We start from the raw sequence: 15205 nt of genomic DNA on the forward strand, positions 1-15205 counted from the left end.
TATAGCCTACTTCGTCATACTGAAGGCGGAATTAGTCTCTCACTCTGAAGTTCATCTATTATGACGTGGAATATTACTTATAGTGGAAAGAGCATGCATTTTGCAATGGAAGTTTGCCTGTAAACTATGTAAAATGTTTAACATTCCGTTTCTTACCTTACCTTAAAAGATCACATCCGCTCGAAAATAAAGGTGTATCGCTTGTCTCAATTTGGAAAGCTCAGCATAATTTAAATGTCATACAATTACTCTTACTTGAAGGGGAGATGTTATATATATAGCTAATTGTCCCGGGTTCCCGTTAGTTTCCCGTAAAGATTTTCCTTTCCAAATAAAACGTACCCCTTTAAAGCAAAACACTGGAATTGCACAATGGATTCCAAAGGAAACTTGTTTGAATTTATCTTAATTGCAAGGTTATTTAACGAGTTGAGTATACGTGGCGCTGCTTTATAGTGAAGAAAGAAGCGAGTGATGCGGAATTCACTGCTGGAGAAAAGTTAACGACAAACGCGCACGGAAAACATCTTGACTTTTAATGATGCAGAAGCTATTTTCCATAGTTGTATAAAGCCTATTTGAAATTAATGTCTCTCAATAAACGCAGTGATTTTGACCGCGATATTTCGGAAAATCTGGTGTTGATCCCCAAAAATGTTTCCAGAAAGTATAATGAATATGGATCCTGATTATTGCTGATATCTGCGGGAAAAACATAAATTGATCGTTTCCGCCAGTCATACCATTAGCGAACATGAAAAGATGTCATCTAAAAAATAAACAAAAATACGATAGATATCTTTTTAGCGCCTTAAAGCATCTGTGATATTTTAATAGTTTAGGAAAGGTAGTGACTTACAAAAAAACGCATTGTTAATAACGATCACCACCACACCGCTTCAACTGTGTGCATAATTATAACAGTACAATGCAGGAAGCCTGATTTTGTAATGGTATTTAATACACACAGAAAATGCGGATGTTTAATGCGATCCATTCAGAATACTGTTCTTTAAAAAGGCTAAAATTAATAAGCTGGGATATGAAGCTTTATAAACTCGCAATATATGGCTCGCCTCCGTCCACTTCAGAGTAAGAAATCCTGTATACTTTGTTATGCTAATTAGAGCTGACATCACAGTGAGATCAAAGCGGCGCAGGGTGGATATAAATGGTAGCCGCAGCGTTATCGGGAGTTGAGCATTACCACAGCCCGGCTGCACGGCTGCACGGAACCTGCCGCGTCCCCGTAACGCGAAACAACTCGTAGGAGAACCAGCTGAATGATGCTTTCTGCTTTTTCTGGAGCCCGATTCTGAATACTGAGGATTTACAAAACGTCGTTTGATGGCGGACCTTGGCTGAAAAAGGATATCGTGTGGAATATCACCGCTGGGTTGATAATTGATCGCAGAACTTTATTTTAAAAAAGGTAAAAAATGTGTTATTCATACAGATGGGTATTTTAGCGAGGACGTCGTTTTTACCTGAAGGGGGAAAGATGTGGGTTTTGTTCGGCTTTAATGAAAACCGTTTACCTGAAACTACAGCATACTTCTCGCAAAAGAAGTACATCCATTCGTAACTTAAACTGCAGATTCAAAGAGGACTATAGGAACTCTGAACGGTGCTAAACCTTACCCAGCGCAACTGCATTTTATACTGTTTGTCTGACTACACCACATCGGCATATTTCTACTTACCGGAGCTGGAAACACTAAAGCTTCTTAAGCGCAAACTTATTTCTAAGTCATATGTGTTACGATGCTTTAAATATCATAATAATTTAATATGATATGTATTGCTCATAGTTTTACCCATGGTAGCCTATGTTTTAAATCTGTGGTTTTCATATTGGGAGACCCATAAACTAATTGAAATGACTTAAGTTAAGCAAATGTATAAACGTACAGACTGAAATATTGTAAATGAAATGAATATTGTAAATTTCAAAGACTTATTTTAAACAATCTTCATTGTTTCCTGTTTTCAAGCAAATTGAAAACGGTACAACGGTAGAAGGACCAAGTTCCATTATTTACCCGTGAATCATGCTTTCAATCAAGTATTTAAAAATCGATCTTTTTCTAATTATTTTTAAACCATATATCATGATAACAGGGGTATGTAACTAGCCGTGCCCTGTGGTTAATTAGCACGAAAAGCGGCACAGTTCTGCAGTCGATAGGCCTGCGAATTGCCAATTTTTACAAAAGGTAAAACCATCGTGACAGGATTGGGGAAGAATAAAAAACTCCGCTTAACTTCAGTCAGTCACATTTTATTTGGCATGTTTTTACAAGCCAATTTGTCACAATGCGCTTTATTGTGATCTTTCGGCAAAATAAAAACGTTAATATTGTTATTTCTGAAATTTCCCCAGTTCGTATAGAGGTCAATCGAACAGTATTCCTGGACAACGGTGCCTGTAACAGTGCAACAGATGGAATTGTACACACTGTCAATGATATTTCATTTATACACATTGTATCATTATTTAAATATCTACACTATGCATTTTTTTCCTGGAAATATATATATTTATTATCCAATTTATCATGCCATTCACGGAATCACGGCGGATGTTTTTAATCCTAGGACTTTCCTTGCTTGAGAGCCATCAAAGTGTGTTTATGCAGCTAAAACAGGGACGCACAAGTAGCGGGAATTCTCTCCAATGCGCAACGCTCTCTCTGGAAATATCAAGATTTAAAATAAACCATCTTCACATTATAATCCAGCCTATTGGTGTTAGTTTTTTTTTTTGCGCCCATATATATGGAGAATACCTTTTTTGGCTCAGGCCTGGTATTTGTTCTACACATGATCATTTTATGTTTTGTCAGGTTGAAGACAAGTTGAAGAAGACGCAGAAGACAATGATCGCTGGCTTTTGACCGCACCTTGAACACAGACGCCTCAGCGACTCTCCCTCCTGTCGTATCTCATTCGGACCATCATCATGAAAAAAACTTTTGGCCTGTCGCTGCATCTCCTTCTGCTACTTCTACATCTTTGCTCAGGCATCAAATGGCTGTAAGCGCAATTATTTCTTAATATGATATTGTATTCTATCGTATTATATTTGCACGGAACGGGGCGGTACCCCCTTTTTTCGAGTTGCACTTTTCATTGCAGATACGCTGGTTCTGTTTTACTCGGGTCCAAAAACGGGGAATCCATGCTTAAGTATTCAAAGGCAATGTATACTATGGCATTTTTTCAACTTACAGCCCCAAACCACTTTGATGCAAAAGTGTTTCTGCATAGGCCTATATATGTTAGGTGAGTTCAAAATCTGCCTCATAGGCGGGTGTCAATTACAACGCTCGAAATATGACTCGCTGTCAGAATTGTAAAAACATTTGGTTACTTGGAGTTGCTTATCAAAACGCTACCCAGAATGAATAAAGGCCTACCTCTGTGTTTCCAATTTGCTGTGGAAAAAGTCTGATCACATTAAAACAGGCGAGAGAGGCTTTACGTCTTGAAATAAAACTAAATTCGAAAAGGGGAGAACATTTGGAAACCCTCAAATTAGTGTAAAACTCGGCATAGCACACTGTGGGTAATTAACCACATTCTCCTCCATACCTAAAACACATGTTTCTGTACGTGATTTAGACATAACAATAGGCATCTGTAGTTATGGCTATGCTGTTTCTCAACAGCCTTTCAGCGAGGAGCACAGTATGAGCAGGCGCAGGCTTGATGAGGCGCATCGCAATGTAAAACAGATGCGGCCGTAAACACCTGTTGCGACCGTGTAGCGGGTAGAGGGGAGGCGGGCACCGGCCGGAGACTTCCCCGGGGTAACGCAGGCGGGGTGTATGGTATGTTGGCAGGCGCCACACGAACCGCTGTTCGGTAACCTGCAGAACATGGGCTGCGATCACCGCTTTTTATTGTCTAAACCTTCTGTCAATAAAAGTCCTGGTGCGTTTGAATCCCAGGTCTCAATTACCTTTGTCACAGAAAAATTTTGGTTTCGGTCTGTATTTCTGTAACTCCAGACACCCCCATTCTTGATTAGACTAACATTTCCATTGGCAGTCAGCTTTTATATAATATTTATTTACAATTAAATTGTAAATTTTTCCTGCTGTCAAGACGAAAAATGTCTATATGTGCCAATATAAGCTCTCCTCTCTCAGCGCTCATTTTGATTGAAAATATATTTTTTCGCGTTAAAATTTTTGAAATCTTGGGTGCATTCATTTGTTTCCACACTGAAACGCACAATTAAATGGCTGCAACAGTATTCGACAAATAAGGTGTGTTGGACAAAGACATAATTTCATAACCATCGATTTTTGTTAAAGAGCCATTAAGACTTTGCCGTATCAGAAAGTATCGTTTCGGTCGGTATCTAGTATTTGCATCATATTGCATGAATTGAAATTATTCAAATGTAATTGTTTCCATGTGCTGTCCCCACATGCGTCTAATATAAGAGCTTCCAGGTCAAAAGCAATACATTTATTTACGGTGAAAAAAATATGGGTCTTGTTTCTAACTCATATTAACAGCTACTACTAGCGGTATGAGTGCAGCATATTTACAGTAATTTATGTGGGACTTTTTACAGTTACTGCTAAAAGGGATGGTATCTGTTTCTAGCAAATGTATTATTTCTAGTTATTATTTATAAGCAACCAGTTATAAAGCATTTGTATTTTATAATGTATTTGGAGATTCAAGACTCAACTGCTGTGTGTCCAGTGATGAGAAGTATTAAAATGTGTGTGTATGTGTGTGTGTGTGTGTGCCTATTTGTGTGTGTGTGCGTGTGTGTGTGCATATGTGTGTGTGTGTCTGTGTGTGTGCGTGTGGGTTTGTGTGTGTGTGCGGTAATCTGAGCAGGGCCCTGTCACGGACGCCCCCTACACTGCACGTGAACCAAACCCAACACTGCAAGAGGCTGGAGGGCCTGGTGTCCTCACAGGTGCAGCTCTGCCGGAGCAACCTGGAGCTCATGCACACCATCATCCAGGCAGCACGTGAAGTCAAAAAGACGTGCCAAAAGACCTTTTCCGATATGCGCTGGAACTGCTCCTCCATCGAGAACGGGCCCAACTACCTGCCGGACCTGGAGAGAGGTACGGACAGTTTGCAGCGCTCCGTCTCCATCCGGAAAGGACTCCCGGTGTCCCCGGTGGCATCTTCCGGCACGCGGCAGAACCTCTGTACCTTCCGAGGAACCTGTTGGCCTCATGTAGGAAACATCCAGCACTGACCATTAAAACGAAAGGCAGTAACTCCAAAGGTCCCCCCCCCTCCTGTCCCAAGCCTCCCCGGGTGGTTTTGTGTAGGATGAAATATGCCAGGCAAAGACTGGCATTCTTTATTCTGCTGTGCTGTCCCAAGAAGGCACCCACTAACCCCACAACCAACCTCCGCGGTTCAGTTTCCTGTCCACAAAGCCTGCTGTTAAAGCATTATTAACTGCCTGAAAGCGCCAGGCTTCCTGTTTTAGGATGTGGGATTTCTTTGTGGCACCTCACAATAGGATCTATTCTCTGTGTGAGAAATCATGAGGCGCCTCTAGCGGGGGCTTTGCATACAGTCAAGCGCGATGGGTGTATCCTGTATGCCAACTGCAGTTTGTTTATATTGGGCTGAGGAAATAATTTATAGGAGATATAGTGTATGCGTGCTGTACCGCTTGGCAGATCAGTTTGAACATGACATAGGGACGCCTCTTTCGTCTGCTAGGTTTATGTTTTTTCCTGTGTATGTGCCAAGAGTTTTTCTTGTACAGGAATGACCAATTGCCAGGTGAGGTTTATGGGATCTGACTGAAGTTATGAAAGCACTACAAAGAGTTGGCTCATTGGCAGCAGCTAGAGATGAGTGGATGATGCCTTGCCAGATGAGACTGGACGCGCATCTGTCTAACTTCTAAGCTCTTCTAGAATGTCTTGCCAAGCACGAGCGGTCGGCGTTCGAGGGCACTTTCACCTAGGTGTGGCTCTTTAATATCCATCATCCTTTTGTCACTTATATGACCACTGTGGGATTCGTCATTAAACCCATTTCCACATGCTCTGCTAGAAATGCACCCCCCCCATTCCCCCCCTCCAAGATATATGGGCTCGGCCCTGATACGTTGTTTAAGTTTTGGAATCACACAAAGGAGTTGAATGCACACAATGTTTCTAGGAGAACCAGGGTGGTCTTCGATGAAATCGGGAATTGCCCGAAAAGTGCCACCGTCACATCAGAGCAGTGAATGAAACTTTGACCTCCTGTGTTCCCGTTGCAGGCACGAGGGAGTCAGCGTTCGTGTACGCTCTGTCGGCCGCCGCCATCAGCCACACCATCGCACGGGCCTGCACGTCAGGGGACCTGCGGCTGTGCTCCTGCGGACCCATCCCGGGGGAGATCCCCGAGCCGGGTTACCGATGGGGCGGCTGTGCTGACAACCTGCACTACGGCCTGGTCATGGGCTCCAAGTTCTCGGACGCCCCCATGAAGATGAAGAAGTCCGGGTCTCACGCCAACAAGCTGATGCACCTGCACAACAGTGAAGTGGGCCGACAGGTACCATGACCCACTCGCCCCCCCCCTCCCCATTAAAATGCGACGCCTTAAACGAGCAGGTGCTCATTGCATGGCAAAATAATGCCCCATTCCATAGCTACAAGTTAAGAAACTGTAAGCTTCCGACCAGTTATCCGGTACAGCAGTGTTCCAATCCAGTCCTCAGGGACCTAGAGTCGGTCCAAGTTTTTGCTCTCTCTGAACTCCCTGCCAGACAGTGGAGGTGGGAAAGAGCAAAAATGTCTGTGGATCCCTGAGGATCGGATTGGGAAACACTGCAGTACAGGGTTACACTGAGTCTAGAGCATAACCCAGGAATCACGGCACATGGTGCGGGGGACATGGTGGATGGGATACCACTCCGTTACACGGCACGCAGCCACACATGCTATGAATCAATAACTCGACCAACTGCATGTTTCTGGAATTTGAGAAGTATGGGGAAAATATGCACACATGTACAAAGCTGGATTGGAAGCCCCAGCCATGGAGCTGGTAGACCATCCATACGTTTGTGCTGCCCAGACTTAAGGGAGCAGAAAATCAATGTGAAATACATCAAATCATCATGCTTTTGGAAGGTTGGAGTAGAAAACTGAACAACGCTAGAACTTCCCACTAGGATGCTGTGCTGGTCGCATCTTTCTGACCTTCTTGCCATTTTTCAGGCTCTGCGAGCCGCCATGGAGTTGAAGTGCAAGTGCCATGGGGTATCAGGCTCTTGCTCCATCAGAACCTGCTGGAGAGGCCTGCAGGACCTGAAGGACATCGCCATGGACCTGAAGACGAAATACCTGTCGGCCACCAAGGTGGTGCATCGGCCCATGGGCACGCGCAAGCAGCTTGTCCCCAAGGACATTGACATCCGGCCAGTCAGGGAGAACGAGCTGGTTTACCTGCAGAGCTCGCCGGACTTCTGCACCAAGAATGACAAACTTGGCTCCATTGGCACTCAGGACAGGTAACTCGAGTTCTGTTACAAAGGACATGTTTCATCCATGAGAAAGTGTGTCGACACATGTGGTGCTGATGTGGCCATTGCAACCTTGCACCAGTGCTGTACGTGCTGCGGATATCAGCCAGTGACTGAGTAATGTGGTTATTCTTGGGCTCAGCTGATATCAATTAGCCAATATGTCATAGAGTGGAAATTGCTTTAACATCAAAAGACCTACGTAATTTAAGACTGTTTTATTAGGAAGCATGTTTTTTAAATGGAGGTCTCTTGGATCAATTGTGCCATAGTACTGCAGCGATTTGGTTCTGAGGTAAGTGTCAGATAGTTTAGAAGATTTGATCCTGCAGACCAGTTCCACACTTGAGATAGCGTCTTGATTTCTGAGCATTTTTTTAATTGGTTTTATCCTCCCAGCTTACCCTGTATAAGAACTGTAGTCTTTAGAGAAAAGATAAAGCAGCCTCAAAAGGCATTTCTTAGTCATTTTGCTGATGGGTTTTACAGAACTTTTGCAGAATTGAAACTGTATTCGAAGGAACTGTATTTGTATTTGATGGGACTACAAGGTCTTATGTTTGTCTTTGTGTGAGTGTAATATCTGTGGTACCATGAAGGGGGGGCATCCCTGAAATTTCAAACAAGGACAATTACTCTATGGTCTTATTATTTTGGTTAACAGAGCATGAAAAGTCATTTTTATTTTGACAGTGGTTTGTGCCAGACTAACAGTGGTGCGTCTCAAGTCGTGCCCGGTATCTGTTAAAGATCCCAGTTCTTTTTGGTCCAATGTCAGTGAAATAGAAGCTACAGGGTGGGCTTCGCAGAACCTTGGCAGGATGGCATTCGAACCAGAACTAAAAAGATGTCTGGCTAAAAGGCCTGGATGTTGGATTTAGCTCCGTTGTCCCAGACAGATAGCGCCGAGCTGCTCTGTGTATCAGGTGTACTTACTGTGCCCAAAGCATCCATTTCCATAGAGATAAGATAAAGGACGTTTGGCCAGCAGATCTATATTTAGACAAAAGAGTCACACGGCTCCAGCTTTTGTTATCATCGAGATGTGATGCTATTGTTAAACAAGGCCTCTATTCACATAAAACTTATTTCAATGAATTGCAGCATATTTAGGGCAGCATTAGAATGGGCAGCAGTATTAATACTTCTTAAATTGTTAACTGAGGATGTCACTTTCATGAGGACTGCGTAAGAAGTCCAGTCCTTGCTAATGGTTGGTTTTGAGAAGGCCAGCTGTTTTTGTCGAATGGAAGTTGATCCTGGACCACTTGTAATTCAGTATGTAGGTTGCCAGAAGTTGAGTGAAGGTAGGGACCAATATACAAGTGACAAAAGCTGATGGTGCGGCATTTATTAAGGGCAGGAGAGAAGTAAAGCTTTGGATACTTCTGCAGATCCCACAGGACCATCTCGTAAACTGGCCAATGACTCCCACCCCTCCTCTACTGTAGTAACCACCTACCCAGCATCTCTCACCATTAAGCCCATTATGGTGCTGAAATTGTGAAAACAATTTTCTCATGGCGGGGTGGGAGGCTTGTAAAATATGGCAGCCCCCCCGGTCCATTAACTGCAATGAGCTGTAGATGTTGCCTTAGTTAATCGTGAGAGTAACTGCTGCAAGATTATGTGGGGGGGGGGGATGGTGAAGGGGGTGTCCTAACCCGAGTGTGGTGCTGAAATAGCCCCAGTCCTGAGGTGAACTGTCAACGAGGCTCAAATGCGACGGCGGCCATTTTGTCCTCCTAGTCTTATTTGTGCGGCGTCTGTTGCGCTGCTGTTGAAGCATTACCGCTTTGTCTTCCTGTCACCCCTCGCCCCTTGCAGGCAGTGTAACAAGACCTCCAACGGCAGCGACAGCTGCGACCTGATGTGCTGCGGCCGAGGCTACAACCCCTACACAGAGAAGCTGGTGGAGAGGTGCCACTGCAAGTACCACTGGTGCTGCTACGTGACGTGCAAGAAATGCGAGAGGACTGTGGAGAGATACGTGTGCAAGTGAGAAAGTTCGGGGCCGGGCCTGGCCTCTCACAGATAACCAAAGCACTATGTACCGAGAAGGCTTATTTTTGTCTTAAGCTACAGCGTGTATATTTTGACCAGAACAATTTATTTTTTGTGTTTATTATAATTTTTTTTTTGAAAATGAAAACCGGTTTTGGACTTTTAAAATTTTTTTTGCAGAATGTCGACATGGGTGTCGTGGCCCCGATGGTCCGTTACTGTGGCAACCACTCTTTTTTTTTTTTTCTTCCGCAAACGTGCACACCTTTGCCACATTTGGATATCAAGAGCCTATTTTTGTATGTGTTTATTACTGAAATTATACCGGCTGGGTTTTTATTTGAGGAAACCACCTTGGTTTCTTTCCAGTCGGACTCTCCTTTGTAACTGTGGACTAACACTGACTTAAACTCATGCTGCAGAACCAATCCAAGGAACTCTTAAAGGTTCTGAAACCTGCTGCATTATCCAAGGTACTCTTACAGAAAAGGAGTGAAAGAACACGTCAAATATGTAAAAGGATCTTGTGTAGTTTGTGTCACACGTCTGGATGGACATTTGTTCTACACTGTTGCAAACTAGGAGATAACTTTTTTGGTCCCCCAGAAAGGACAATAAAAATGTTTGCATTGTAAAATATTTCCATAAAATAATGAATGATGTCAAAGCTAACACTTTAGAGCATGTGAACTCAAATCACGAGGGGGGGGGGGGTTCCCATGACATTGTGCTATGAAACCACTTTTGCGTGGATGTACATATTGTCTTTTGTATGCTGAATTTAAAGAAATATTTATGAATTAAAGAATCTTTACCAACTCTACCAGATGTTACATGTATGTCTTCATTCACACCTTACATTGTTGCCAATTTACTTGAAAACCTAGACACGGGGGCATTCAAAATCCTTTTGAACTCCATGGTAGTATAGTGGTGAGAATCCCCACCTGTGGCAGACCAGAGTTTGATTCTTTGCTGGGGTGAAAAGCTGCAGTTTCCTTTGGGATTAATGAAGCATCTATATTTAGGGGGTTTTAGTTTATTTTGGTCAAAATAAAAGTAGCTCTTTGGCTAAAAATTCACCAGATACCTTTTAAACAACATCTGTCTGTCTTCCAACTGCTTATCCAGTGCATGTTACAGGCTGTCTGGAGCCTATCACAGGACAAGCTGTACTCACTCTATGATGAGACCCACTCAAAGACTGGACAATCGTGCAAACTCCACACATGCAAAGCAAGAGTGGGATTCAAACCCCCCCCCTCTGCTGGTGTGGAGTAAACACAGTACCCAGTGGGCCACCACAGGGCCCCACATATTAAGCACCGACTGAGCTCGTTTTGTCCGGGTTGTGAGTTGTAATTCACAGCAATTATTAGCCTCCCCCCCACTGCTTTATCGCCTTTTAATCTGGTTTCCCATTTCCATGCAGCCTGTCCAGGCCTGAACCAGCTGCCTTGATTTTATAGGCCAGTCCTGGAACCAAACGACCGCATTTATCAACTGGCGATTTTGAGCTCGTGTGAGAAATGTAGCCGTATGTTTCTGTTTATTGCAGCCCTACGCTTGACAGGCCACACAACAAGCTTAAAGACGTAATGAAACGAAAATGAACTGAAACTTTTATTTGCCATTTGTACAAGTATGAGTACAGGTACTTTGGAATGTGTTAGAGTTCTCATATCCCATCTCAATGTCCGTTTTTAAGACACACACACACACACACACACATATATATATGTGTGTGTATATATATGGAGGTGAGAGTGAAGCCTGGGTCAGGTCAAAGAGTCAGTCATTCATCCTGTGCCCCTGCTGGAGCGTTTTTCATTGGTTTAAGGAGAAGCCTGAAGGTTTGGTTTCAGCACTGATAGGGACCAAATCAACTCCAAACTCCCTGTCCTCCTAAACACATACGCTACTCCCACAACATGTCTCTATCATCCATAAACCCAGATTTACGCGTTTGATTAAGGGCCTCGTAATACAGGTTTCTCATGCTGGTTTACACTGGCATCCCAGATGGCACAACAAACGTATTATCAGAAACTGAATTGGGGATCACTATTTTTTCTTTTTTAATAAATTCAAAGTGCAGGATAGCATGCGTATGCAGTTAGACCAATTGGCATCACTAAGTAGTTTTGTGCATGTGTGTGTGTTTGTGTGTGTGTGTGTGTGTCTTTGCAACTGTTACTTTTAGTGCAGTATTAATAATTTAAATTGCAGGTATACTCACATACCCAGTGCCGGGAGTTCGCTTCCATTCCCCACTCTGTGCCTGTGGTGTTTGCATGTTCACTCCGTATTCGTGTGGGTTTCCTCTGGCTACTTCACATTCCAGAACCATGCAGTTAAGTCACTTCTCTGAATCGCCCATAGGTTGTGGTTGAGTGTTTGCATATGCTACGGTGGCCTGTTATCCCTTCCAGGGTGTCCTGAACCAGACTGCAGGCTCACTGGAACTGTGCACTGGGTAAGACATCGGAAAGACGGATGTATAGACGGATTTTATAGGTCCCATGTAACAGCTGACGGAAGTTCTTGTTATATAATTCAGGAAAATTAAGAAAATGGATTGGATGCAAATCACCACACGCTTCCGTTAACATGAAATGTTCTGGCTCAGCCCAATCTAGGATTTTAATAAGGTCTCAAGATGTCCTATTAAAGTACATAATAGCTGGAGCTGAGCCTCTGGCATGAGAGTGTGATGTGCTGCAGTTCCAGTGAGGAGCTCCTGCTTCACCACTGGTCAACAAGCATGTGGGAGAGACGCAGTGCTAGGAGGATGCCATAGAATGTCATTATCCTGGCTACACCAGACCTGCTCACTTTTGCGGTTGAGGTTATTCTTTAACTATAAACAGGTTTAAAAGCTTATTTCACTAACTGCCAGCTGTCAGAATTAAAGGCCAGTGCTGTAATTTGTTCCGATTTCAGAAAAATCTTTAAGAGCTGAACTCTGTCTCAATGAACAACCTCACATTTGAGTTATACTGATTATACATCATGGTGAAGTTAATTTAGTGAGCCTCAAAATGTAAGTTAGATGTCATAGGGGTGTTGGAGATGATGTGGGGGGATGTGTGAGTGTCGTAGGTGAGGAATGAACATCTACTGCTCAGTACTGCCAGAGGTGAGCTCATCAGGGCCCTGTGGTCTGCTGAGCATGTCTGTCATAAGGGGTCTATGGAGGACCTCAGCTTTGGGTCCAGATGTGCTGTTGTTCAGATCGGAGGAACAGCGGTATGTACAGAGGCGGAGCCACAGGGGTACTGGCCCCAGCAGAAAGCTGACTGGTCCCCGGAGTGCCACTCTCCTGTCACTCATCCATTCAAAACATATCATTGGCTACTTATATATCATTGGCCCCTCCAGATTAATAGTGGCTCCTCTTATGTCTCATCCCCCATCTTAAAAAAAAATCCTAGAATTGCCCCTGCAGGGGAGCTTGCATGCTTTGGTGGGGGCCACCCTAACATCCTGCTCCATTTCTATTTGTCTTTAAAGGGCCACTTGCTATGTGCAAATTATCGATGGTGCTATGTCGAGACTCCACCCCCATGCAGCCAGGACCAGAAGACGCAGACACACTGCATCATAATTAAGGTCCATTTCTTTCAGCTAAAGGAAGTTGCACACCCTCAAATACTCAACAAAGGATATATTATGTCGCCACTTTTGGACTGGCTTTTGGGCCATGTCTTCATCGCAGTATTAAAATGGCGGCACAGTAAATCATGTGTGCCATATTCAGGAGGTACACAGCTTACTTTATCAGTTAGCCAGCACCTCTAATTACAGTAATAAGGTGCACGCATATTTCTATGGTTAAATCATGCTGCTGTAACTGAACACCGTGGTTAATGTTGACACGTATTGATTTACGGCACATACATTACGCCTCCTAATTCAAAATTAAAGACTATTTCAGAAAAATCTTGAGAGTTACGAGTCACGCAGATTTAAAAAAGAAGTTCTTCCTGTGAAATTTCTCATAATTTTCCCTGAATGGGAGACCAATTGGCTTACCACCAGCAATGTCACAAAATGAGGAAAATTTCTCAGTATTTTGCTTGCTTTATATGGAATAAAATAATTCCTAATAAATTAAAATCTATTTCAGCTGTTTTGCTTCTGTTTAATTGTAGTGGTAATTGCCATTTCAGTGTAAAGCATATTAAAGATCATATAACCACGAGATAAACGGGAAACACTTTGCACTCGTTCAAAAGCTTATGAAATCAGACCTTTAGTGTAACCTTTGACAACATTATTCTAAGCAGAAGAAAGAGAAAAGAGCACAGATATAAATTAGCTGGAATATTTCCGTATTTAAATTTGAGGGAAAAACCGCAGCTCGTCTTGATTTATTCTCCTCAACCTTAAACACACATAATGAGGTCGATACAGTAAATCCTCACAGGCATTTGTATCCCTGACTGCACTAACTCTCCTGCTTCCTTTCTTCCAATCTATTCTCCATCCACATATATCAATTGATGATTCGCCTCATCTACTAGCATCCCATCCAGGGGGATACCCCTACTTCCTGCCCTGTGCCACCTGGGATAGGCTCCTGCCCCCATCACAAAAATTTCCAAAAGATTTCACTGCAACAAGACTTTCAAAAAGCATTTTAATTGCATTTGTAATGAATCCTTCCCATCAGAAACAGCACCGACACAGTTTGTGGCAGTTTGTGTTACCTGCAACAGCAAGCCTCGGTTCCTGGGTGACACCTAAGAGAACGTCGCTGGTAACATTTAAGCTACATTTTATAGATCATAGCAGAATGCTGTCCATGCTGCATTCAGTTAAGTCCAAATGTTAATGCCATTTTAATTCATTGCGAGCAGACCCCGATTGGCCATCCCAAGTGTCAGGCGATTTCCTGGTGGCCAGACCTACCGTTCAGAGCAGACCTTTAAATAATCAGACAGTGAAACTAACCCCGCTGTTTACGTGCACAATGCATACACAGTATGGACCCAATCCGTACCTCTTCGTTTGTGGTAGATGAATAAAGCACCATGTATAATTTAGCTAAATAGATAATTACTGAGTGTTAATTTACTTTATATATCAGTTCATAAACAATTTTTGCCTTAAATTGACCTAAAATCTGTAACTGTCTTTAATGTGGTATATTTGGCTATTGTCCCGTATTGAAAAATAAGAAGCTGTCCCACATTCTGAAACAAGATTGTTACACAGACCCCTTTCTCCCCTCTGACTTTGAGGTTGATTCAGCAGCAAATAAGAGTCTAGGGTTCAACATATGCATGTAACTAAACAAACAAATTAAGTGATTAATAAATAGTTAAACGAATGAGAAAAGAACAAGAATGCATGCTAAAGACTGGGAGCCCTAAAACTTCTGCTCACTTTTACAAGGGATCCGCAGACTTTTCATTAGGTATGCACCTTGGTTCGTTCACAATTTATTCCACTTAAGGTCTGTTTGTTAAATGGACCAAAACTCAAAAATGCGAGCGTATTGTTCAATTTACGTGTCAATTTACCCTCAAACACAAAATCTGGGCGTATGAATTTAAAATAATTCCCTTTTCTTTGAGAGTGGTTGCTCTCTAAATTTAAAGTGTCAGTTTTGCAGTGAATCTCTGAGTCCTTTAGAAACACCCCCTATGGCTTGAATTACCTAGTAATCGTGGGGAAAAA

General features: G+C 42.9%; 1 protein-coding gene across 1 annotated transcript; it reads left to right on the forward strand.

Moving 5' to 3' along the window:
- Positions 1-1172: 1172 nt before the first annotated feature.
- On the forward strand, positions 1173-10343 carry wnt11 (wingless-type MMTV integration site family, member 11). Its single transcript, XM_023840230.2, has 6 exons — positions 1173-1432; positions 2847-3036; positions 4864-5099; positions 6266-6543; positions 7212-7504; positions 9344-10343. The coding sequence occupies exons 2-6, from the start codon at positions 2963-2965 to the stop codon at positions 9516-9518; spliced, it is 1056 nt and encodes a 351-aa protein (XP_023695998.1). The 5' UTR covers positions 1173-1432; positions 2847-2962; the 3' UTR covers positions 9519-10343.
- Positions 10344-15205: the final 4862 nt, after the last annotated feature.

This window comes from Paramormyrops kingsleyae, chromosome 6, assembly GCF_048594095.1.
Source record: "Paramormyrops kingsleyae isolate MSU_618 chromosome 6, PKINGS_0.4, whole genome shotgun sequence".
In the NCBI taxonomy this organism is placed as follows: domain Eukaryota; kingdom Metazoa; phylum Chordata; class Actinopteri; order Osteoglossiformes; family Mormyridae; genus Paramormyrops; species Paramormyrops kingsleyae.